Genomic DNA, 26,229 nt, shown 5'->3' on the forward strand with positions numbered 1-26,229 from the left:
TGCTTTATCTGCTCCTACCTCCCCAAAGAGCAGCTCGATCATTAAAACCTCGCTGAATATGATGCATTTCGCTCTAATATTGTTTGCAATTAAATGTATTATCTTTTATTATATTCCCAGTTTGCAGAACCTTACCGAGTAGTAGTATGCTAGTTATTTCCACCAATCTCCTTTAAAAGTAAGGTTATTGGTGTGGGATAGGTTTCTTCACGGCACCAACTCGCCATGTTGAACTTCTGTAGTTTCCGGTGGCCAGAAAAATGAAAAGTCAAACTTTCCATATAGCTATCCTGAATTGATGCTTCACGTGTAGACGAAATCAGATTTTTTTTTAATACAGTTTGCTGGAGCAGTCAGCAGCAATCTAATAACAAGAAGGCTGCACGTCTTATCTGCTATGACACAAACACACTCTGCACTGAGTTCGCAGGGCGGGTGTTGCCGTTCTCTAGCTGTAAAACTGTAATTGTAATTGTCCAGCAGCAGCTCCCAGACTGAATGAGAAGCTACACAGATAAACAGGCAACGAGTGCTGTGGCCTTCAAAGTAAAAGCACCGATTTGTTTAAAGAATCGCTCTTGTGCTTTTCCTACCATAACACGCCTATTGGTACAATCACATATATGTTATCATAGTTTTTTATTTACTTAGATCACATTGCATATTCGATTAAAGTGCTTGTGTGCAAATCTTGCTTATACAACAGTTTGCTGAACAGAAATTAAACCAAAACAAGCATCATTGTATATTGTGCTAATAATAGGCATAGCTTTTCACCATCACTTTATTCTTTTTGAATATTTTAAATGTCTTTAGTATTTTTGTTTTAATCTTTATTTTCTTTTTACTTTATTTATTCTTTGTACTTTCACATATATTTGTAAAATGGTATAAACAAATTCAACTGAATCATAACATATAACGTATCATATGTTAAGAAATAATAATTACATTATGGAAGTTTCTATTATTTCTGTTTTGTTTGTATTTTTATTTAATTTTGTTTCAAAATAAAATGGATAGTGGGACTTCGCTGTGAGACACTTTCAAGAGCAGAATGTTTTTACTTTGAAAGTCATAAGCAGAAGTGGGACGTTCCTGTGAGCCCGCTTTGACGTTTGTTGAACAGAGGCGAGGCCCGTCTTCTTCGCCATTCTGTGAAAACCAATACTCGCTAGCGTTACATCCTCTGACTGTACAACATCTGGACATCAGCAACTGAAGCCAGACAATACTAGTCTGGTCCGGGAGAAAGTGGAGGGATGCTCGGCATTACCGAAATGACAAATGGGTAAGTGAGGAGTTTATAAACTGTTTCTCGAAAAAGAGACGTTTTCCTGATAAGTTGGGAAGTTGACAGTTTCTTGCTGGATGGAAAAAAAACTGACGCAGCCAACGGTTTGTTCCCTTCTCTCATGGGCTAGGAAAACTATAATTTAGTCCTGACAAACCCATTTCAACATCTCTTAGTGTTGCCTTTCGTGTAATAAAACTAGCTTTTGTGTGCAAGAAAATAGCTTTTATCGCGACACGTGAGAGTGTTATTCGCTACACACTAACCATGTGAAGCTAGCTGACGTAGCTTGGTTACTTTAAGGATGTATACAATCTCAACTCGGTCACTTAAACTGCTCGCGAGCGCCCTCTGCCGGGTCAAAGATGGAAGCTTTCATCTGGCGGACCAGTCTGTGCGTTGAGATTAAATTAAAGGGTGTGCTGTTCTCGGGGCTTATAAAGTTTATAACGCACTGTTGGCTCATATCTGCTCCACTTCCGTTTGAGAGGGAGATCATTGCAGCTTTGTTCAGTTCAAACGTTGGATTGAATTACTTTAGCTGTACTCTTTCTGACGCATGTAAAAATCAGTTTTATGATCTTGGCAAAATAATCCCCTAAATAAATCTTTTCACTTTTTTAGAAAGTATTATTTTAAACATGTTATGAATCATGCTATTTCCAAAACTCAACAATAGTCAGATTATTATGTGCAAGGAGGATGTCCAAAAAGCAACAGATACTCTATTGTGTAATTTCCTTATGAAAAGGTATCATCCCCTTTTCAGATGTTTTAACACAATGAGACACTAGACGAGTGGAATCTAAACCGTGTCTGTCATAGCTTATTGTTACTCCCTTTCGTGTGTGTGTGTGTGTGTGTGTGTGTGTGTGTGTGTGTGTGTGTGTGTGTGTGTGTGTGTGTGTGTGTGTGTGTGTGTGTGTGTGTGTGTGTGTGTGTGTGTGTGTGTGTGTGTGTGTGTGTGTGTGTGTGTGTGTGTGTGTGTGTGTGTGTGTGTGTGTGTGTGTGTGTGTGTGTGTGTGTGTGTGTGTGTGTGTGTGTGTGTGTGTGTGTGTGTTGTTCTTGAGGTCAATAGATTTGCTCCTCCATATGAGGGAAAACCCTCTTTAGCTTGACAATCAGACACAATTCCTACTTCTCTCTCACTTTTCTGGCTGAACTTGTGTGTTAATACCATAGATGCGGATGTGCAAACTGTCTAATTAATTTAACAACAAAGACACTTTAAAGAAGGAAAAAGGATGTTCCTCTATTTTCTGCACATCATCCTCCTCCCCGCACAGGAATGTCCACTCAAACTCACTGGACAGTAGTTATTGCTTTCTGACCACTTCCTGGCCATCCATTCCCTGGGGACTGCTATTCAGAGCCATATTTCTTCCACTAGTGTGAATGCTGCTGTGTGCACTGCTGAGTTAATTATGGCCTGGGATGAATCTGGCTTTTATAAAGCACTCTGGACACTAAAAGCTGTAAGAGGGCAAGTCTTTTAAAGGCCAGAGGATTGCTGCATTCCCAACGTATTACATTTTCATCTGATCGCACTCTGTGTTGATACAACCAGAGCTTAGAAGAATGTCCCAGTCTCCAGTGTGAACTTGTCCTTGTTTGGAAGAGCGGTGAACTTGTGTGATGTAGGAATTGGACTGTGTGTGTACTTGATGCATGTGGTGGGGAGAAGTGTGAACTATTCATTTAAAGCACTCAGCATTTTATTTATTACTACAATACACTTGAAGAGTTATTGATTTTGATATAGTAGTTCTTTAGTAGTTCTTGAGGTTTCATTGGAGACCGTAATGCTCTAGAAGCGGATTAAAGGCCACCCACTGTCTTCATAATAAAATGCATTTATTTTGAGGCAGACATTTTCTCTCAGAGTAGAACATAAAACCACGAGGGTCCAGTTGTGGCAAAGCTTTTTGAGTGATAGAGTGAGTGATTTTAGCTGATTTTATTAAAACTAGACTAGATTCTAAAGAGCTTACTGTCCGTATGAAACATCAAAAGGCCTTGAGGTGTGTGTGTGCGTGTGTGTGTGTGCGTGTGTGTGTGTGCGTGTGTGTGTGTGTGCGCGTGCGTGCGTGCGTGTGTGCGTGCGTGCGTGCGACCATAATAATGTTGTGTTGTGGCAGAAATTTGTGAAAAACACAGAAAATCTACTCGCTTCCATCAGCTTTGATCTATCATGTCAATTTGATTATATAAAATATGCACATGATTATTTTTATTCTGCAGATATTTTGCACGCTTTTGCAAACAATCCTAATTCTTTCCGACAAATACATTCTGTATTTTAGTGTTTAAGTGTGCCGTTTGCTTGCTTTATTCCTATTTACATAGTTTCCAGCCAACTCTCACATGATTTATATTATTGTAGTCAAGTTAACAACCCAAACTGTTGTGAAACAGCTAGAAGACAGAGTTGTGTTACATATTTCAACTCACACCCAAAGTTATAACGAATCATCCACACACCCAGTATAAAGTGCACTGGTTTGGCCTTTCACCTCCTCTATGGAGGCTGGAGAGATGCACATAACATGGCAGGTCTTGGAGAACAACTTGATCACAGTCAGTCTGGTCATTTTAAGGCCCCTTGCACCTCCTCTCACCCCCTAGTTGTTCCTCCTCTTCTCCAAACCACCTAGTACCTCCCTCCTCCCCCTCCTCACACCCCTGTCAGGCAGTCTGGGAGGCCTAAACCACACACACACAGGGTTTGAAGTTTGTGTGCTGACTCTACTCTACACATCTCTCACAAACACATACGGGCACATAAGTGGATACAAACATACACACACACACACACACACACACTCAGATCCACACGCACTACAGCAAACAGGAAGTGATGTGGCCAGGCCGACTCAGATAACGGCAGTAGGAGTGTTTGCAGTGACAGCAGAGGGACTTCAGCAACAACGAAAATATCTCACTGCAGTTTGAGACGAAACATTGGTAAGATTAATTCATGTTACAGATAGAACTAGCTGTAATTGTCCAATCGGCAGTTAGGCTTCATTACTTGCTTCATGTGCTGATATTGCATTGTTGATAATAGAGCGTTGTGCATGTTCTAACACCCCTGCATACTATGTACTGAGCTAGAGTCGGTCTCTTTCTTGAGTGTTTGACGACTGTATGTCTGTTGTGTTTATTTATTTTTAAACTGTAACTGGTGGGCTGTTTTGGCCAGGTCTCCCTAAATATCGATTTCCATCACAGATAAATAAAGATTAAATAACAGAATGTGTATTTTGCAATTAGGGAGTCAGCTTGATGTCAGTGGTGTTTTATTGCATACATCTATGCAATGTTAGTCAGCATGTGAACTATTGGGGTATACTTATTTGTAAGCTTCCTCTTACATGTGTGAGTGATGCCATGATTCCCGTTCATTTAAATTAATGATAAAGAAGTCCAATGGAAAAAAGACAATAAGCTAGAAATATTTTTCAGTTTGTTGTGTCTGTTTTGAAAATGCTTAGTTACATTGCCAATTTCAGGAGCACAACACATTGCAATCCCACAATTATTTGTATTTGTATGGAATACATTTTGAATCATTAAAATGTCTTAGGTTTTGCAGTGATGAGGTTTAAAAGTAGATAGAACAGCTGTCTACTAGAGTTGTCCATGTGGTGGCAGTGCCCTCCTGTTGCAGAGAGGTTGGTTCTGGAGCATCTCTGGCTCATATAGGAAAGCTCTGGCGTGTAACTGAGCAAGTGATGAGTCAGCGAGAGGGCTTGTAACAAGACAGCTATCTCAGCACATTTATAGCGGTACAAAACAGCAACCCAAAACAGTTTAAGCTTTGAAACCCAGCAGTGGTCATAATGCCGACATACCTTACGCATTACACTTATTCTGTTTAAATGAGGGCAGGTGGTGTAATTTGTGGTCACTTTTACAAGACTTTCCAATTCAGATTAAAGTTGTTAGACAGTCGACAGTTTAAACAAAGTTTTTTTATGGGAAGGTGCATTCCAAATGCACTGAATAATGAGTAAATTGTTCACAGATAAAAAGCCTGAATATTGAGGCCTGTCAGCCTGTGCGACTGTGACCCAGTTGCTGCAGCTCCAGGGCGCGAGGCTGATTTTGAACTCAAGTTCACACATTCACATTCTGCGCTTAGACTTGGTGTGTTCGTCAAGCCCATGTGGAATGCTGAACAGGTCAAGGCAAGCTGCTGAAGGTGCTGTTCATAGGCCTGTACATATTGTACCTGTCTGTACATATTAAGGAGCCACCAGTCCATCCACAGCCATCAAAACCATAGGAGACTGAATGCGCTACACAGATTTAACACAGTTAACCTCAATAAGCTTTTTCAGAATGTCATTGCTAATAAAATAGCTTTTTTTTTTTTTTTTTTTACAGAGCTGCAGTCAGTACTCCTATTTTTCTTCTTTAGTCGCTTGTTGACATTGCTTTTACGTCCTCTGACCAAGCCTGTCCCAGCTTCTTGTCCGTAAACAACAAACATTCAACATGTCTCGGAGGCGACCTTCAGCTCTGTTTGAAAATATGGGGCTGCTGTGTCTGTTTGGGAGGATCTCTTGTTCCCACATGACATTGTGATGAATAATTCATCGATTGACATTTTCCTCATTTACAATAGTGTCTTGCTTCTGGTGGGACGTAATCTCACAGTTTACAACAGAGGAGCTCAAGTCAAATGAAGAGCATGAAGTGTATGCTTGAAACGTGAAAATATTACTCCATTGTAGCATGGTGATTATAGCGTTATTGTTCCTTTTTGTGCAGCTTTACTCGGCTTCCCACTCTTCTCAACAAGCTGCTGTTTAACTTGAAATGCTGACTGCAGGTTTTAAAATGTCTTAAAACACACCTGGCCTTGATGAGACTGCTTGCTGGCTGATCATAGTTTTTAATCCAAACATTGGTACATTAAGTTGTTGTATGCCTCAAATGTTAGTTGGTGGCAGTACACTTTTTTTTATCTTATACCCTTTTCATGAACTGAAATGATCTACCAATATTGGCTTATCACACATATGCAGTGATATCATGTCGATATGTGTTGATACATTTGTAAAAAGGAAACTGCAGTACTTACAGTTTTAGATGAAATCTGAATTTGACATCTTTCTTCATAGATTGTTTTATAGTTTCTCATGTTAATTTAATTTTCATTGAATTTGACTGGTATCAATATTTATGATGATCTTGTACATACCTACTGTTTCTGTAATTATTGCTCATAAAGTTTATTGTGTAACTATAAAATGTCTTTGACATTGCTCTTTAATGACCAAAGATGAGGGATCCTTTACAAAAACTGGTTTCATCTTCAAACAAAATTGATGCTGACCTCAAATGGCATTGTCAGCATGATTAGTGCATCTCTATTCTGCATAATTATCTTGCTGCTTGCCATCATACGTGTGTGGGAAATAGCCTTTATTTTTCTCTTCCGTTGTTTGTATTCTCTTGTCAATCTCTGGCTTTCTTTTTAACAAAGGAATGAGCCAGGGAGATGTGGGAGGTAATCAGGGACAGAGAGGGTAAAGGCCAGCGAAGGCAATGCCTCTCGCTTCTGCGACTTGTTCTCCTTTTCTCTCTACCTGCTGCTGGAAGGGGAGGAGGAGCCAGAAGTATTTGATAGGTGTGCAGGCTGTGAAACCACACGTCTGCGTATATGTCCTTCCTCAAGGGTGTGAGCTGTGGCGGTGTGTTTTAGAGAGAGAGAGAGAGAGAGAGAGAGAGAGAGAGAGAGAACAAGCACGACACAAGACTTCATCTTTTTGTTTGGATCACATACTTTCTTCAGAGTCTTACTGTGGCCGAGTGTTCTCAGCAGACGAGGGGTAGGAAGGAAGGAAGGAAGTGTGGGAGAGAGGCCAAGGGGAGATGAACTCTTTGAGGCTCAAAGAGTTGTCAAACTCAGACTTGTACAGGCGAAGACAGGAGAGACCAGACAGCTATGGAAGTCTGGTCGGGGACAGCCTCAGGTGAGTCTACCTCTCTAAAGTCAAATTATTGATTAGACTGCATTCAAGCCACGCTGATTCAACCCTGTGATGACAGCTATTTGTGCTGATGGCTTACTTGCATAACATTGTGTGTTGATTCGCTGATATTCTGCCTAATTCTGGGTTGTGACTCCTCCTATTAGATGGTGTACACCTTTGAGCTAAACGTGTTCTATGATACAAGACACACTGGTGTTGCACAAAATCAGCACATGTGAATAATTTTAATGGCTCAAGGTAGAAATGATATGGTGCATTAAGGAACTACTTAGGAATGATGAAATTAACAATAAGATACCAACTCTATTTGAGTTTTGGTGAACTATTTAAAGTGGGCTTAGTCTTGTTCAATAAATGTATTGCATATTGTAATGAATCAGAGCGGGTTTGTTTGTGTTGCTACAGAAACAGTATTGTTACCAAATAATCCTTTTCTGTGTGTCATGTATTGACAAGGATAGATAAGGGGAGTGAGGTTGAATATTTGATCAGCAAATACTGCAGCTGATGGGGGAATTCCTCCGAGTTGTGTGACCAGCAGCGATAGACCAAGTACAACATGTGCAGTCTTTTGCAATATTGATTTCACAATGCAATAGTAACCATTTTGGATGGTCTTTCACAACCACCTCTGTGTCTCTCTCATCGTCGTGTGTGTGTGTGTGTGTGTGTGTGTGTGTGTGTGTGTGTGTGTGTGTGTGTGTGTGTGTGTGTGTGTGTGTGTGTGTGTGTGTGTGTGTGTGTGTGTGTGTGTGTGTGTGTGTGTGTGTGTGTGTGTGTGTGTGTGTGTGTGTGTGTGTGTGTGTGTGTGTGTGTGTGTGTGATCCTGAAGTGATTAGGAATGTAGGAATGTGGACAAAGAGGGAGCTCCCCCTTCAGAGGTGTCCCCAGTCAAACCACTAACACTCATTTCTTGCCTTAAATCCTTTCTCCTTCTCATGCAATGCAAAACTAATTTGGTGTCGGACGGGTTCTTTTTATATTGTTTTCACAGTGCAAAGTCTATCCCAAGCTAAATATTTGCACTATGTATCATTTAATGAAAGTAAAACGTTTGGAGAGGAATTCATTTCCTGGGTCAGTGTTGAGCAAGTTTGTGAAATGTATTGTCAGTAGGGTATTATTTGAGAAGCACAGCTTTTATGTATTCAACGCAGCATTTCTAACTTTTTTTCACTAGGTTGCATCATTAAATGAGTTCAAGCAGATACGAAGCATGTGAGAGAGGCACGAAACAATAAATAGCTTTAAGAGAGTCAGACAAAGGAAACCCTGTCAGTGGTGATAGGTAGAAAGTACCTATTATTCTTGTACATGCTAAGTAGATTCTTATTAGTTTTTGGTCAAAACAATAATCCCATACTGTTTAAATATGATGGCAGTCCTAAATATGTATTTTTCACCATCTGAACCACTGCATCGCTGACCCAAACAAGTAAAATAAAAGTACTGAAAAACAAATTGTTCATTATTGAGAAAGTATGTTTGACATGTTATTGTTAATCTCTGGGTTGTATTTGTTCCAGTCTGTGCTGTAGATTTAAGTGGAAATGAACCTTGAAAGTGCAGGTCAGGTTGGGCGTCAGGAACAAAAAGTACAAAACAAAGGAAATTGTAGTCATGAATTATGTTTGCACAGTCAGTGTGTGTGTGTGTGTGTGTGTGTGTGTGTGTGTGTGTGTGTGTGTGTGTGTGTGTGTGTGTGTGTGTGTGTGTGTGTGTGTGTGTGTGTGTGTGTGTGTGTGTGTGTGTGTGTGTGTGTGTGTGTGTGTGTGTGTGTGTGTGTGTGTGTGTGTGTGTGTGTGTGTGTGTGTGTGTGTGTGTGTGTGTGTGTGTAAATGGTTTCGCCAAGCACCCCTCATCTCTGTTGCCATGGTTGCTGTTGACACAGTCTGTGGGGAGGGGGTGTGTGTGTGTGAGCAGGGTGTATTTGATTTGTTGTTTGAATCTGCTCATCTCGCAGTAAATGTATATGTATCTATTTATTGGATGACTTATTTGAAAGCCTAATCCATCCTTACTAGATAGACAGTCAACATCAATATGAGGCAAATATATCATTGTTGAGGTTTAAGTGGGGAAACAAGAATTCAACGACAAGCTAATCAAACAAATCCAAGATACACACCAACGGTGCACCAACTGAAAAAACAAATACTTCCAGGATCAAGCAGTGATGTCGTCTACAAGGCATTGGAAACAAACTCTTGTCTAATCGTCCTCGGGTTCAGTAGATGTAGCGTCCCTTTTTGGAACATGATAAAAACTCTCCATAGTTTGTTTTGTTCATAGTTTATGTTTCCTAGTTATTTATTGTCATGTCTACACCGGTTCCATGTTCTTTTTTGCCTATCTAATGCTTTTATTGGGGGGAGAGGGGGGGGTCAGGGGATGTTTTTTTCAGACGAGGAATGTGATGGACAAATGCTTGACATGGTGTTATTGGCTTTAATATTTCTGACTGAATCCACACCCACATAGGCTGTTGAGGATCACTGCAGGAGACTCCCACACTTTGTCAACTGCTGACAGTTGCTGTAGCCATTTTTTTTAGTTCAGGTTGACATTCAGCACTCACATTCTCTCTCTTTCTCAAATTCTTTTTTGTTGCCCTTTTCTAATGAAGTGTGACAACGTCTGGTATATTTAGCACACAAAAGAAAGAGGCCGTACTTTGTTGGACAGCTGGATTCTGGGGATATCACTCGATCACAAGCCCACAAAATTCCAAAGCTTCAAGTACTGTGTTTGTGTCAGAAGTGTCACGTGAGGAGCTACTGCCAGGTACGAACACGGTTGAGGTTTGTGTGACGACACAGAGAGGCGACTATCCCTTTTAAACAACAATGGCGGCTCCTAAAGTTTTACCGCAGATGCTGAAATGGCATCAGTTAAATCATTGAACGTGGCAAATTTAAAGCCTATATATATGAACAATTCCATGTGAGGCCTTTGAGAATCTGTGTCATTAAGTCCAGCACTGGCATAACATTACTGTAAACTATTAACTGTCACAGTGGCATTCACTAGAACAGCATGTTTTGTTTTCTTGGCTATTCTTGCAAATTTAATTTATTACAGTGTCTCTCTGCTCTTTATTTGTATGTGTGTATCAGTAAGTGAAACATGTTTGTCTCATCACTTGTCAGTCATGGTAGTTGGAAGTTGGTCACAAAGAACAGGGTGTTGCAGTGCCATGTTTAGCCTCAATCTTATGATTTTGACTTTCAATATGTTATTCTATCATGTGTATATATTAATTATGTTCAATGCTAAAGTTTAATTTAGCCCAAATTAAAAGAGAATAATTCTATGTTACTCTGGACACCAGAGAGCTGAATAATTCTCAAGCTCTCATTTTAGGGTGGATCACCTTGCAACATGGCAATGACTGTAATCTGGAGGAAAGCTGTGTTTCCGGTTAAGCCTCCACCCTCTGTCCATTGTACCCCAGTCACTCAACACTGGTTCCCAGTGGATGAAATTCCCAATAGATCCCCCCAGCTAACGACGGGAGACATTTATGCAGTCAATGTTCTGCTTTAGAAAGGCTCTTAAAGGGTCATGGTGTCCGGTGAACTATTTGGCTCATTATGTCATTCATTAATTAATCAATTTCAGAACCTAAACAATCCCTTGATAGAGACTGAATAGTAGAGTTTTTTTATGGCAGGAGCCATTCACAGTGTTAATCAATACTTAATATGCTACACAACAATACACCATTACTTGTGTTTAAGTTGAAAAGAATACAAAACATGCTAATATGATGCATTTAGTAAAGATGGTGTATTGAAGACACAAATGAAATCCGCCGAAATAAAATACACAACAAAACTGCATTCAAATAACTAAATAAAAAAAGAGGATGGATGACTTTAAATGTATGCAGTTTGGCAGCCCCTTTCAGAGGAGGTATAGTTGGTCCCTAGGAGGTATACGAGGTATAAAACACTCTCTTGCAAACACAGACACAAAACAGCAGCTGCCAGCACCTAGTTTGGAGTTGAGGCTCTACTTGGTGTCTATTTGTAGAATTTGGAGTCATGTAGAAGAGTACTCAGAGGCATGTTTCAGCTGGTCACACACACACACACACACACACAAAGGTCTAGAATATTGTGTTTTGAACTTTTTATAGATTTATATATTAATTGTTCCCATATATCCCATTGTTTTTTGCAGGATTAACACAGCAGCAACATGTCGGTCTCACTGAAGTGTATATCCGGATCTGCCCCAATGTTATCTTGATGGTTTGGGAAGTGGTCATTCATTTGAGATGCTAGTTGAGTTTAACCACATCAATAGCTACCATTTACCCAGGGGAAACACAGATTAGTCGGTTTAAAGGAATGTCTATATGGGCTTTCTGAGGATGATTAACATAACGTATAATTGTAGCTCTAGGCTTCAGATAATTGTTTAAAACCTTTTTGTTGACTCACTTGGAAAACACACAGACCATGTTTCTATTATGCCCTGAGTTTTTATCCCGCCAGGGAAAATAAGCAGTCCATAAACAATCAGCAGACATGGCTAACCAGTGTGATGGGGGGGCGAATTCAATCATTTCAGATTCCAGCCCAAATCAGTGTAGCGTTGATCTGTTACACTATAAATATTTAATTCAACAAACTAGATTGCATCATATCACTGATTAGACAACATCTAGCTCCACTTCAGGCCCTGTATGTTGTGTACTGCCAGTTAATTTCTAGCTCTAGTGTGTTTACACAATGACTAAAACAAACACTAATCTGTTCTGTTTCTGTCGTATTAATATCAAACTACTTCGATATCAGCTTAGCGTCTCCGCTTTCTTGTGCAGCATTCCTACTTTGCGCAATACTTGGAGTTGGAGCCACGTTGTTATATTTATAACTGAGAGTTCCAGCTGTTACACACACTCTCACAGATTGATGTCATATCAACATAGACTGGAGAAATCAGGGATGTAAAACATCTTTTAAAATATAGTGCGTGCATGCGTGCGTGCGTGCGTGCGTGCATGCGTGCGTGCGTGCGAGACGGCACAGTGACCTCTGTCTGGATGGCGTCAGGGTGGGCTCTTGAGTCTCAGTAACCTGCCCAAGAATAGACAGCGAGTGGGACAGGAGGGGTGACTGACTGTGTGAGAAAGAGTTGATGTGGGAATGAGAGAGAGGGAGTGAGTGTGTGAGGGAGAGGGAGAGTACACCCAGTGCAGTCTGATCAGTGTTTCGTTCTCCTTCTTGCGATGTGGATTACAGCTCCCACTGTTTACTGGATAGCGTTTCCCATTACTGGAAGTGGAAACTTACATTGAACAAAGCACAGAGGATTACTATTGGAAGGTTTTAATATTTGACAGCAGTGACTTTACCACAGGTGTGAGGGGGACTTCTGCAGTTAATTTTGGACTGTTGTGGATGAGTATGGAGATGAACGGTCGCGTCCTGCCGCCGTCAATACCTGAGGATGGAGAAGCACCGGATCATGTTCCTCAGGGGGAGAGGAACGGTTACCACCAGAGGCTCCAGGGCGGTGACGGGGGAGAGGCTGAGGTCCCAGTCTCCAAGTCCCAGAGACGAAAGAGTGATGTCAAAGTCTATAAGGAGTTTTGTGATTTTTATGCTCGATTGTAAGTACACAGTTTAGAAGACAGGAGTTAAAGAACTGTAGTTAGTTGCCAACCAGAATAATAGTTTCCCCAAATGAGGAGTCTTTGGTCCTTTAACAGAGTTAGAAATGAGGTTAACATGATAGTTGTCAGGCTTTTTCCTTCTCAAGAACACACTTCGTCTCTCAAATGTTATTATTAAATGTCGTATCGGTCGTATCAGGACAGGAGTTCTTGCTTGATTCCCTGACTTGTGATTGGGGGATGATTTACCGCATCACTAAATTACTGACAGATTAAGAATGATATATTTTGGGAACTGCCAGTTGAGTTTGTGTGTGTGTGGGTGGGGGGGGGGGGCAAGGAATTCGGTCTGCTTGTACGCTGACATGGTTCTACTGTGTGTGCACTGAGCTTACTGTAGTGTTACAGAATGTGAAGAATTCTGATATTCTAGTAGCCGGGGCGACTAGCCAGTTTGATTTAGTTAAAATGGGTGCCATGTTTGTGCAGGAATAGCTCTGAGCGCGACAGGAGTGAGCACACAGGAAGGGCTATTTTTGAGCCAAGTTGTTATGCAAAGTAGAATTTGCAAACTGGCATTCCAAGTATGTGTTTGTGAGGGGCAGTAAGGCTAAATATACGTAGCATATTTCTGACTGATCAGGCAAGGAAAACGTGGACGTGGGGTCAGGAAATAAAAATGACATTAAAGCCCATACGTGTGGTATTTAAATGCGAAATCTGACATAAGGCAGGAGTGATAGTCTGCTTCCTTTCTCTCTGCTGACAAGCAGCCTCCATTCATAGTCACAGGTCAGCATGGCAGGGTTTACAATGTGGAAGGAGTGTTTTTGAAGGACACTATTGGCAGTTGGTAGAAAGCTTTTGGCAATATCTGTCTGGCAATACTAACAACACCCTCAAGTTACACCAATAAGCCTGAGAATTGGCAATTGTATTGAGTTTAATGAAGGAAAAAAAACGTTTTATTTCTTTACTACTTATAGGCTTGTTTCTCACTCCCGCAGGGTGCTAGAGGCAGATAGGAGGGTGGGAAATGCCAAAGGGATGTGTCACTTCCTCCCAAAAATCCTTTGGATAGGGCAGGGCTGTCTGCATGTGTGATATCAGGCCAGGCAGGGTATATAGAACAACATGTATTTGATAAGTTTAAGGTGTGGACCCAGGTGGAAGCTGTGCTTATTCCTCCATCTGCAGTTTAGAGTGATGAGCTGGAAGTTTTGGGGAATTTTGGTAATTCCCAAATGGATCTAACTAAGTTAATATGAACGTGTGTGTGTGTGTGTGTGTGTTGCCTGGATACACTTTGGTATTCTGACCTTTCAAACAAAGCAGAGACACCAGGATGGTCCAACCAACCTCTCTTCCCTTTTCTTTTCCTCTTTTAACACCTCTTTCAGGTATAAAGCAGTGTAGATTAATTAGTATGTTGTAATTTTTCAAATTTGCTTCGTTCGCAAGATTCAGGTTCAGCCTGAGCATAAATTCGGAATAGATGAAGGGGTTGGGCAATGTGATAATATACATTATATTATATTATTATTAGAGAATTATCCAATTGTAAGATTACTTCAGGTCATTCAGATACATACTGGACCAATATGCATAAATATTGTATGAAGCCATGTGGCAGGTTTTGGGGTGTGACCTCATTTGTGTGTCAGGTTCTGGCACCACTGCCTCCAATGGAAAAGATTCTTAGCCTGGGGCCCCTGATGTCATGTTTTGCAGAGAAGTAGTAAAACAATTCTTATTGTTTGATGATTGGCTTCATTTGTCACACCAGGTTTGTTCTTAAGACAGTCATCGGGCTGTGTCTGACTAGTGGTTCTTGGCAGTTTCTTACATGATATTGACCCTATTGCATGCGCCCACACATCACGTATGCTCTATTCAGACTAAGAGAGACAAAAGCAACAAAAGGTGGCCAGCAACATTGTTGCATTGACGCTCCGTTGAAATGTTGCTCAAGTGCTCTTTGACAGTTCTGTAGTTACAAAACTACTATGAACTGGCTAACGGCCTTTTTATTGTATTTTTATGGAACATAACAGGTTGAAAAAGAAATATACAATTGTTATATCTTTGCTCAACTTTGATTTTTTGCACGTTAGTGCCGGCCGTCAGTGTGTTGCTTCATGTGACTGGCTTCCATTGAAAATGATTTGTAGCCTGTTGTTGTGTCGCTTGTAGTGTGAACACATCACGCACTGTGGAAACGGTGCGGTTGTATGAACTGTAACTTCAGCTCGACTCTCAAAAGACAACATGTAGGTTTCCCACCTCCAATGATCCCCACACCCTGATAAGTGGAGCCAAAATAAACCTAGAACCAAGAATGTGCACGGGCCGATAAGATCTTGCATCACATTTTCCCTTCTCTCTTCTCTCTTCTCTCTTCTCCTTGTGTTAAGTACATCTTCCAGCTGTTCATGGCAGAAGAAACCTGTGATAGATGTTTAATTATTGGTATTCGACGTGTCCTGGCATGGCCCTGGCCTATGATTTAGAATTAAACAAATTAAATTAAATATAGATACATTGTGTTATAAATTAGGTTCAACATATACTGTGCATGTCAGACAACAAAAAGTATATTACAGAACTATAACAGAATACCATCTTATTAACACACTTATAATTGTATATGTTTCTTTGTTTGAGACATTTAAGGTTGAGGTTTCCCAAAAAAAAGCACTAGTACCATCAACAAAACTAACATGAAATGAAATGAGTGTAATAATAAGCTGTGAATATAGCCTATGTTATGTGTGTGTGTCATATATAATTACTCTTTCAAACCTGCTTCCAGTAAATGTGCTCGATTGTATTTGTGATTTCATTTTGTTCTGGAGTCTAGATATTGCATTCCCTGCTCCTAATTATTATGTCTACTATTTTTAATGCCCATGAGTGTTTGGACTATGTAAGTATATTCTGATCCTGATGATGGTATTTTTGTTCTTCTCAGCAACATGGCCAATGCTCTGGCCAACGCCATGTGTGAGCGCTGCAAGAGTGGCTTTGCCCCGGCTGAGAAGATCGTGAACAGCAACGGGGAGCTTTACCACGAGCAGTGCTTTGTGTGCGCCCAGTGTTTCCAACAGTTCCCAGAGGGACTCTTCTATGAGGTAACACTTTGTTCTGACAAAGGTCTTTTCAGTTCAACGTTCATCATCTAAAAAATGCAAAATGCAATGGATTACAATAAACACGTGCATTCCAAATTGGTTTGACTTTTTTGAGCCAATCTGAATCAATGCTAAAATTATTCTGATTGGTCTAGACAAGCCCAAATATGATCAATTAACATTGAAGCATGTCTACAAAGAGCAATAGGTTTGGGAGATGTTTGGATCTATTGCCTGTACACGCCGTGAAAAGATCAATTTGATCATGGTTCCACTTGTTTTAGAAGCTTAAAATACATTTCCAGTGGCCATGAACTGGCTTTCTCTTTTCCAGGCAGCTAGATCACTGTTTATGGCACGGCTGTTGTTGGTGCACATTCCTCAGACAAAGAATTTAAACACACGGTACTGTTGAGGTAAATAAAGACGGGTGAGCACAATCCAAATGCGGCATTGAATTATTTGAAGCCCATTCCAGTAAGATATTTGTTTACCAGCCTTGACACAAGGCCTGAGGGTTCTCCGGCGGGCCCCAGAGAACCTGCTGATTTTATGTCACTAATGCACCGATCAATATGAACATCAAAGCTAAAGGATTCACATTAACCTCTAGGTCTCTGTAAATAATTGAACCCGCTGCCATATATTTTGCAACATTCGGCCCCCTCTCTCTGTGATGACCAGCAGTAGCCTGCCAATGTATGAGGAAAGGTAGGACCATACATATTTTGGCTTTGTATATTTAAAGTGGAAAGAACATAAAAGCCACACAAATAAGTATTGATATACATTTTAATTCTGTAGAAATTCTGAAAATATTTTTGGTCTCCTCAGTACATTATTAAGTACTGCTTTGGTACAGCTAATGTGCTTTAGTGTGTACCGACTGCTGTTTGGAATACTACAGTGTGCATCCAGTACAGTATATAGCCATGCTTGACCAGAATAGTATCATGTGCAAACTTGTGACTTGGGCCATGTGATTTAGATATTCAAGCCCACATCTGCATTTCATGCTGCACATTCACACAGACCAACAGATGAAATGAAGAACAGTAATGCCACGCGTGTCATCCAGCTTCATCATTTCAAGTTTTACTCTTTTGATAGATTTAAGCTTGCTACTCCAGAATGCTCTCTAAGCTGTAGTCAAAAGTAGCTCTCAAGCTACTACTTACAAAAATTCCTGTGTTTTTTTGCTGGATAACAAATACATATTTTTTTAATTATCAACATAACATAGAGTTCAGCAGGAATGAGTCATAAAACCCCAGTATGAGTTAGCATGTTTGCACACCTGGCTTTCTTCAAGTCAGTAGATACAAAAAAAAAAAAAAATGGGTTGTGGGTTGGATGCCTGAAATATGCTCTCTGGTAAACACAAGTGTAAGTGATTTTCACGTCTTGTTCCACAACATAAAATATGTCATTTGTGAATTATGACACTGTCACACATCTTAAGTGGCTAAATGAGATAACTAAACATCATGTCAATAAATCATAAAAGTGGTTGTCCATTTGTAAAGATTCTCTGTCTGAAAGAAAATGTGCACGCATTATAAATGTTTGTTTGCCACAGAGCTTATTTTGCGCAATGATAATAAATCCAATAGAAAAAATCTCATTGGCTTTTTGCCGAGTGAACCAGGGTGATGCTAACAAAAATCTGTCATGCCTGCAGCACTCTATTAGTAAGAGTGTTGGAATATATTTCTCTGTATAGCGGTTTGGAAATATTTAGTTTAGGATATACTGTTAATGTCATTGCCATTATGTTGTGTTGATGTACAGCTGTGTGCTTAAATTAACGGTCTACAAATGGTTTGAAACCTGTTGACAGTTTGAAGGCAGGAAATACTGCGAACATGACTTCCAGATGCTGTTCGCTCCCTGCTGCCACCAGTGTGGTAAGTACAGGAACTGCAGTAACAGAGAATAAACACCATCCTACATGTTCAGGGTCAGACGGAGATGGAGCTTTGAGTTCATGCCCTTTTGAACAATATCCATGAACAAGTTCTCCATAATCGTCTTTTTTTCCCTCAGGTGAGTTCATCATTGGCCGTGTGATCAAGGCAATGAACAACAGCTGGCACCCAGACTGTTTCTGCTGTGATATCTGCCAGGCTGTACTCGCTGATGTTGGATTTGTTAAGAATGCTGGAAGGTCAGTTCCTCTACAACCAGTTAGCATCATTCCACCGGTGATAAGTTGTTTAATCATATCAGATTATGTCTACTGCAAGGTAGGATGATGTTTTCTATGATGCTGTTTTATCTTCTCTACAGCTATGTCAATACTTCTAAGGACCTTGTCCTCGTTGACCTCCCTTTTTAATTGTTCTTTTAAAAGGTGTCAGCTGAGGTGACAGACCGTATATGAAGCTTTGAATGTCTGTCGTCATATTTTCACCCTAAAAAAGATTTAGTGTTATTGTGGTTCTATATATTTAGTTTATAATGCTGTTAGACCTACCCCTCATTACAGGTGTCTGCCTCCCTTTTGTAAGCGATAAGCGGGAGAACAAACCATTTTTGATCACATCTATCTTTTTTTCTTTTTATTCTGATGCTCTGGAGTTGTAGGAAATTTTTGGACGGGTTGGAAACTACCCTAGCCAGCCACCACTGGAATCTAATTCTAAAAATGGCATAATATTAATGATATCAGTGGTGCCTAACTTTCATCTGCAACTGTGCAGAAATACTCGGTTTAAACCGAATAAATGCAAAAAATAAAGAGCTGAACAGTTGCTTTAGAACGTTGTCATCAACGTTGTGATTATAGCTTCATAGCTTCGAAACTATTTGGTGCCGGCCTTTACTTTACTAATCTATCTCAGAAGATCAGTTAAGTGTTTTATCAAGTATCTCTCCATCCGTCTCTTGGTGTCAATTTCTCCTCTCATCTGCTCCTCTCCCTCCCATCAGGCACCTGTGTCGTCCATGTCACAACAGAGAGAAGGCTCGTGGCCTCGGAAAGTACATCTGTCAGAAGTGCCACGCCATTATTGAGGAGCAGCCCCTTCTGTTCAAGAATGACCCGTACCACCCGGATCACTTCAACTGCAACAACTGCGGGTAAACACGTGCACACAGAAACTGTTTCCAGCTGTGTCTCACAAATCATTCAGAGCATGAAGGCAGTGGGAGGACTTTAGGCTACAGTGAAGGGTGGATGCAAGCTGAGTCAGGTTGTGAGTAGTTCTGAAAACGCCTCAGCCTTTTGAGAGAGGTTGTTTAATCCCATGACAGCTTCACACTTCATTTGTTATGATGCTGCCAGGTTTATGCACACTTCGATGCTAGAATCCAGTTTATTTAATATATTGAGATGAGATATACAAATTTGCTGCAATTCTAATAATTCGCTAATGAAATATTCTGTTCATGGAAACTTATGAGATCCAACCAAATATGTCAGAAGTGCATTGTTTATGCAGACAAGAAAAAACATTTAAACACATGTAGCACATTCAATCTGCCACAAAAATGATGGGCCCAGTACTGCTCTCTTGTGGACAAACTCTGTAGTTGCAATCCAATATACACACACAAGGTGTGTGTGTCCAGCCCATGCTGTGATCAGACTCAGTCCAGGTCACTCATGATGATATGTGAAATAGTCTTTAATCGTATTATAATTACAACCTATAATTGAAACCCTCAGAGATCATGTGGTGTTGTTTACCTCTTTCTCTGCAGTAAGGAGCTGACGGCTGATGCCAGGGAGCTGAAGGGGGAGCTCTACTGTCTGCCCTGCCATGACAAGATGGGTGTCCCCATCTGCGGGGCCTGCAGGAGACCCATTGAGGGCCGTGTGGTTAATGCCATGGGCAAACAGTGGCATGTGGAGGTATGAACTTTTTAAAACAAGCATGGTTACCTGAAGCTTAGTAGACGCTACTTGAATATTTTCACTGGATTCACACATTTTGAATGAGTTAATTTGTTTGGTATTGTCCACCCGATAAGGCCCAGATGTATTTGAAATTATTATTACTCTGTTTTCTATATATACAGAACCGAACAGAAGTTTACAATGTTTACAATCATTATTTGATGGATTTCCTGCTAAATGCAATTTACTTACTGAGAAACAGAGAATACCTTTTCATTCAGTTCTGTTGTCTCTAGTTCTTTTTTGTATTAATTTATTTCAAATGAGTTTACTTTAATATGTGCCATATGTGTGACTCATACTTTTCCCAGCTTTATCTCCACAGTTAGGTTCATTGCGCTCCACCTCCGAGCTCTATACGTCATTCCTCCATCACCTGTCTCTTTGTTATATTTTCTCTGGTGTCATTCCACCACCTGTCTTCATATTTTCTTCTGTCTCTTCACATTTTGAGTTCATTTTCCTGCCTTCCCTGCTCCACATAAAGCATCATGTGTGCACTGTGTGTGAGCGCCCGTTTCAGGGCCACCCGTTTTTTGAGCGAGGTGGTCGAGCCTATTGTGAGAGACACTTTGACATGGTGAGGGGGTTAAGTATTGGCCTTGATATTGATTGCTGCAGAGTGCCTTACTTCTCCCTGCATGGCTCCAATCTCCCAGCCTCCATACAAGGGTTACACTAATAGTTCACCAATTAATGTCGGTCCGGTCATGAGCATGATCAGCAGGCCAGATTGATATAAACTTCTATCTTGATGCCTGATCCTATTCTCAACCGAGTTGATTCAGAAATCAACATTTATTTATATTGTACAATGTTTTAAGATATATTTATCTGTTGTGTACTCAAATCAGTGAAGTATTTGGTTGATGAGGGTCTCTGAAGAGTTTTAATAGTCTTTATTTATTTAATAATCTTGTGCTCTGGCAGAGGCGTTTCACACACTAGAAGAATACAATTATGGTGGAAATCTGTTCTTTATTTCAGGTATATTAATATCTACATATTTCACAACATTGAATATTGACAGATAAATATATATATATATGCTTGCACAAGTTTTGGCTTTAGAAAATCCATACTGGTGTAATCCTACTCATCCAAGGTGTCCTCATACATGAAGGGTCCTCATTCAGAAATAGTAAATATCCCCCTTTTAATTCTGTCATATCCAACCATTAATTTCTCACACGTCTGTTATACTGTCTGTATTCGGTTCGGGCCCACTTGCAGGACATCTGGACTCAACTGATGTGTCTCAGCCAGACTGCTGCAGTCTGAATGCTATGTCCTGACTGACAGCTGTGCTAACACCGTGCACTTGGCTTTGGGTTTGTTTGCAGCATTTTGTGTGTGCTAAGTGTGAGAAGCCCTTCCTGGGACACCGTCACTACGAACGCAAGGGCCTGGCCTACTGTGAGACACACTATAACCAGGTAACCGTGGGAATATTTATGTTGAACACACAAAAGAAGTTTTAACATGCTCTGCTACATTTTGCCTGTCAAATGTCTCCATTTATTTGTAAGTCATCAAAACAGGCTCAGTATGAAGTGATGATGTGGAAAATGTCAACATAACTAATATTTGAGTTGCAGCTAAGTTTTTGCAATTCAAGTACCAATTAGCGAAGCCATTTTATAATATACTGCACATGAATGCAGCTTTACAGTTAATCTTCCCTTTTGAATTGCATAAACTGGCAGATAATTGAACAAAATAAATCTAGATTCTAAAGAAATTGCTTTGAACAAAACTGAACTACTCCGGATAAGAAAGTCCCCCATTTAGTCAATGTAACGACTCCACCTAGTGTTCATTTTTTGTCCCAACACAATACGACAAAATGAGCATATAGCCTGTGTTTGTTTGCACGTTTTCTGAATACAGCATGTTATGTGAGCCATGATATATAAAGACTACAAGTGCTGCATTTGTGTTACAGAATATTATAACTCATATAAGATTTGAGTCACGGTGTTGCTCACTCTCTGTTTCTCTTCCTTCGTCACACTCAGCTGTTTGGAGATGTCTGCTACCACTGCAACCGTGTTATTGAAGGAGATGGTAAGAAAACTTGTATCAATCTGAAATACACATTGTTTTATGGGGGGAGCGATCACTAATCGTGCTGCCCGGCTAACATGTATGTGGTGTTCGTTTGCACCTCTTACCTTGATGGTGAATTGGAACAGTGTCTCGTGTGACAGTGTTTTTTTCTATTTATGTCAGTGGTGTCTGCCCTCAACAAGGCTTGGTGTGTCAACTGTTTTGCCTGCTCTACCTGCAACACCAAGCTCACCCTCAAGTAAGTGATGCACAAGTCTCAGTGACATGCTGTAACACTGATAGTGTCACCACGGAGTGGGATTAAGATAGATTATGTACCTAGTTGGTGTTAGTTAAGATCCCTGATTGGCCAGGCTCGCTCTTTGCTTGTCCTTTTTCTCTTTCACTACCCTGTATCTGGGACTATTAACTGCTGTTAACTGTCTGTATTTCAATCCTGTTTATTCCTGATTTTTTTTTTCTCCACCTTTTATAATCCTGTGTCTTGTTCACCTCTCCTCCCTTTTCATCATCCCTCTTCTTTGTCCTCTTGTGTGCTTAACCACTCCAACTTTCTTCCTCCTTCTCCTACCTCTTCTTTTTTTTTTGCCCTCTCATCCTTCTTCTTCCCTCTATTCATGACTCCTCAATGTCTTTCTCTTCCTCCTCTCCAACTGCCCTTCCTCTTCTCTTCCCCTTCTGCGCCATCTCTCCCTCCTCCCTGCTCCGTCAGAGATAAGTTTGTGGAGGTGGATCTGAAGCCGGTATGTAAGCACTGCTATGAACGACTGCCGGACGACATGAAACGGCGGCTGGCCAAGCGCGAACGCGACTCAAAAGAGAAGAAGAAGAAATTAATGATACCCATGTGTCTGTGATCCGCTCTTTCTCCTCGCTTCAACTGTTCTTCCTTTGGTCAGTTTCCATCTTACTTCCTGTTTCTATTTTTTTTTTTTTACGTTTCATGGTCATCATATTTCAAACATGCTCCATGACACATTTCTTTATTCCTCGTACAACCGTTTTTTTCATCTGGCTGTGAAGCCAAATGAGGAAAGCAGAGGCTGAATATGCATTGAGTGACCTCACACTGGAAATGTGTCGGTACATGATCACCTCTCGGCCAGAAGCACTAGTCAGGATTAAGGCTTGCACTCTGGTAACCTCTGCGACGCAAACAGGCAAATCAGATGAGTCACATGGCGAAGGGAATGCGTTGTTTCCTCGGTCTGTCTGGATATAAAGGGGAATGCTATAATCACTTCCGACAGCTTTCTGGCCCCAGCTGTGGAAGTGCTGAGGTCCCACCTGGTTTAACAGGTGCCCTGGTCCTGCCAGCGATTATCTGCTTTCGGAACAAATGTCGTCCAGGACAGCTGAGGGGAGGGAGGGTTTAAAGAGCTTGCCAGTGTTGGTATAATTAAAGGAGAGGCGCTGGATTAACTATATGTGTATTATGTACTGTATACTATTACAAATTTAATTTTCTTAATATCACATATATATGCCATCTCTCTCTCTCTCTCTCTCTCTCTCTCTCTCTCTCTCTCTCTCTCGTTCTCTATCTCTCTACGGTCTGCTGTGAATAATTGCTAATAAATTGAGAAAACAAATTATAATCTAAAAAAGAAAAGAAAAATCCATTTCTCAGGAACTATACAAAGAACAAAACCAAATGTTATTTAGACATTTTCCCCCCACATTGTATACATAAGGCAAGGAGAAAGACGAGGACAACTTAAAAAAAAGTTATATTCGGATCAGTTAGTGATAAAAATAATAAACTTCTAAACTTCCCATCCACAATATTGACCTTTTGGCTACAGAATTTAGCTTTTTTTAAATGTGTGTTCATGTGCCGTTGCAGAAGTCTTTAGTTTAGATATGAAATCGTCAGTGTTCAAGACTGTATCTAGAAATCAGCAAGCTACAAAACCATGTGTAATACTGGCAGACATATATTGACATTGAGGGAGTGATGAAATATAACGTCCAAACTGTAACAGTTGCTTTAACTCTCTTTCACACAGGAACAAGTTTGTGGAGTTTGACATGAAGCCGGTGTGTAAGAAGTGCTACGAGAAATTCCCCCTGGAGCTGAAGAAGAGGCTGAAGAAGCTGTCTGAAACTGTTGCCCGGAAGTAAAATGGAAAAGAGGGTAGATGAGAACCCCCCAGGTGACCATGCAAGTCACATTTCCAGAGTTGACAATCGTTTAAAGAAAGCATTTGTGTGTTTTACATAATTGGTATGTTAAATATAAAAAGTTGGTAATTTAGTTACTTTTTGTACTTTCAATTACAGAGGATCTTTTCATGATCTTGAAACTGATGGATGGGCCAACAGGCAGATTGTTAGTCAGTCAGTCAGCTGGTTTGAAATTAACCTGTTCAGTGCCTTTTGGGTCAAATACTGCACTGAATATTTTTCACATGCTTGCCTTACATGCATTACATGTAAACACAGATGATGATGGTCCTGTATTTCAAAATGAGCTTTAAAAGAACATTGAAACATGAGTGATAAAAAAAATTCTGCTTGCCAACTTGTCTCATGATGCCTAGCCACGTGTCCTCTGTTATGTTGCTGTTACTCTTGTATAATAATGCATTAAACCCAAAGAACGTTGAGCAAAATACAGTTTTAATAAATATTGATATAGGTCCTCTCATGTTTTCTATTTTCCACTAACATGTATTTTCTTTTATTGTGTGTGCGTGCGTGCGTGCGTGTGTGTGTGTGTTCTATAAAGTCGGAAAAAATGGGGGGGGATTTACAGTTTGACATCATACTGTATCCTCCTTAATGCAGTATATTGGATTGCCTAATGTGCAATGCATTTTATGTGTGGAACAATCTCTGTCAAGTGGTATTAACATTGAGTTACCAGTGTATTAGTTTCACTTGTATGATCTAATACAACAGCCAAAAATAAACCCCAAGTTTATACTGTTGAGTTTTTGTTTTATCTACTCTCCTTTACAGTAATAAATACACAATAGTGACTGGATATTAGAAAAAGACCCTCTGACACACTGAACATAATAAGCTTCGCAGTAACAGGATTTATTGCAGGGCAACTGATAGCTGTGTGTATTGCAACATGATGGCTGGTGGCATGTGCAGAGACCCGATGTGGTAGTGTTGGATGTTGGAGAACATGTGTCTCTGCTGTTTGTAATCCAAAGAAAGTGATCCTCTTAGAGGGCTATACCGACTTCCTCAGAGCTCAGACCCTCTTAGGAAAGAAAGCCAACTGTTGCGAATGGGGAATAGTTTCACTTGAGCAATATTTTAATCATAGAACGCTTATCTTTTACATAGTATTTTATTAGGAAAACACATTCCACTATTTTATAGACTGTTTTTACTGTTTCACTGCCTTTGCCACATAAGTTGTCATGTAGAAGTGGAGCTTCTGAACTTCAGCTCCACTAAAATCGGTCCGCTGGATAGTTTTATTTGATATCTTACTACCTGATCGACTGAGATGACTACAAAGACAGACACTGCTCTTATACTGTATTTTATCTTTGCTTGTGATATTTATTCATGTAAACACACCAAAGTGCATGTACTAGACTTGAATTGAAAGCTATTTTCAATATACCTTATTCTGTCGCCTCATCTGAATAAACATTGTGTTTCAATGATACCAGTGTGCATGTGTTAATGTTTTGATTTACAATTTCGTATTGCTCTGATTTATTTGTTATGTTAAAGGAGGGATTGCTTGATTGTTCTCCATTGTTCTCCATTGAAAGTAAAAATGTTGGACTTGAGCTGTGAAATCATTTCTTAGATAAATAACATCTTGAGTAGGTGTTCTGGGACAAGTTTACAAGCGCAGACAACATGGATTTAGAGGTAATTACGGCTTTATGACACTCAACACACACTTTTAGTACTTTTAAAAGACATATACTACTTAAACTGTCCCTGATAAAGCAATATGCATGGATAGTTAATTGTTTACACCATTGCCATTATTAATGGAGGTTTCCTTTTATTGTCACATCTATTCTTGCCTAAGATATATTTTATTGGCGTTTGATGTTTGTTATATAGAATAATTAACAGACTATTTGAATAATACCTTCTCACAAATAATGCAAAGAGTATGTGTTACAGACAGGGTTTTTTCTATATCTTGGGAGTTTTTCCTGATCCGATGTGAGGTCCTGGGACAGGGATGGTGTATGTGTACAGATTGTAAAGCCCTC

General features: G+C 40.2%; 1 protein-coding gene across 4 annotated transcripts; it reads left to right on the forward strand.

Annotated features, from left to right (window-relative positions):
- Nucleotides 1-1,077: 1,077 nt before the first annotated feature.
- On the forward strand, nucleotides 1,078-25,661 carry LOC117750203 (LIM and senescent cell antigen-like-containing domain protein 1). Of its 4 annotated transcripts, none has more exons than XM_034561266.1 (10): nucleotides 1,078-1,291; nucleotides 15,897-16,056; nucleotides 17,897-17,963; nucleotides 18,103-18,223; nucleotides 18,988-19,137; nucleotides 19,762-19,912; nucleotides 21,301-21,393; nucleotides 21,976-22,024; nucleotides 22,190-22,265; nucleotides 24,037-25,661. In XM_034561266.1, the coding sequence occupies exons 1-10, from the start codon at nucleotides 1,263-1,265 to the stop codon at nucleotides 24,149-24,151; spliced, it is 1,011 nt and encodes a 336-aa protein (XP_034417157.1). In that variant the 5' UTR covers nucleotides 1,078-1,262; the 3' UTR covers nucleotides 24,152-25,661. The 4 variants fall into 4 exon arrangements, with proteins under 4 accessions (XP_034417157.1, XP_034417158.1, XP_034417156.1 ...); XM_034561267.1 differs by lacking the exon at nucleotides 1,078-1,291 and adding an exon at nucleotides 4,144-4,258 and having other exon boundaries at nucleotides 24,037-24,962; XM_034561265.1 differs by lacking the exon at nucleotides 1,078-1,291 and adding an exon at nucleotides 7,013-7,278 and having other exon boundaries at nucleotides 24,037-24,962.
- Nucleotides 25,662-26,229: the final 568 nt, after the last annotated feature.

Source organism: Cyclopterus lumpus, chromosome 21 (genome assembly GCF_009769545.1).
Source record: "Cyclopterus lumpus isolate fCycLum1 chromosome 21, fCycLum1.pri, whole genome shotgun sequence".
In the NCBI taxonomy this organism is placed as follows: domain Eukaryota; kingdom Metazoa; phylum Chordata; class Actinopteri; order Perciformes; family Cyclopteridae; genus Cyclopterus; species Cyclopterus lumpus.

Bases quoted from the DNA above. Each gene is read 5' to 3' on its own strand.
- LOC117750203 (XM_034561265.1), top strand. From the start codon at position 7,178: ATGAACTCTTTGAGGCTCAAAGAGTTGTCAAACTCAGACTTGTACAGG. The intron at 16,057-17,896 runs GTAACACTTTGT...ACCTGTTGACAG, and splicing joins CAGAGGGACTCTTCTATGAG to TTTGAAGGCAGGAAATACTG. The intron at 17,964-18,102 runs GTAAGTACAGGA...TTTTTCCCTCAG, and splicing joins TCCCTGCTGCCACCAGTGTG to GTGAGTTCATCATTGGCCGT.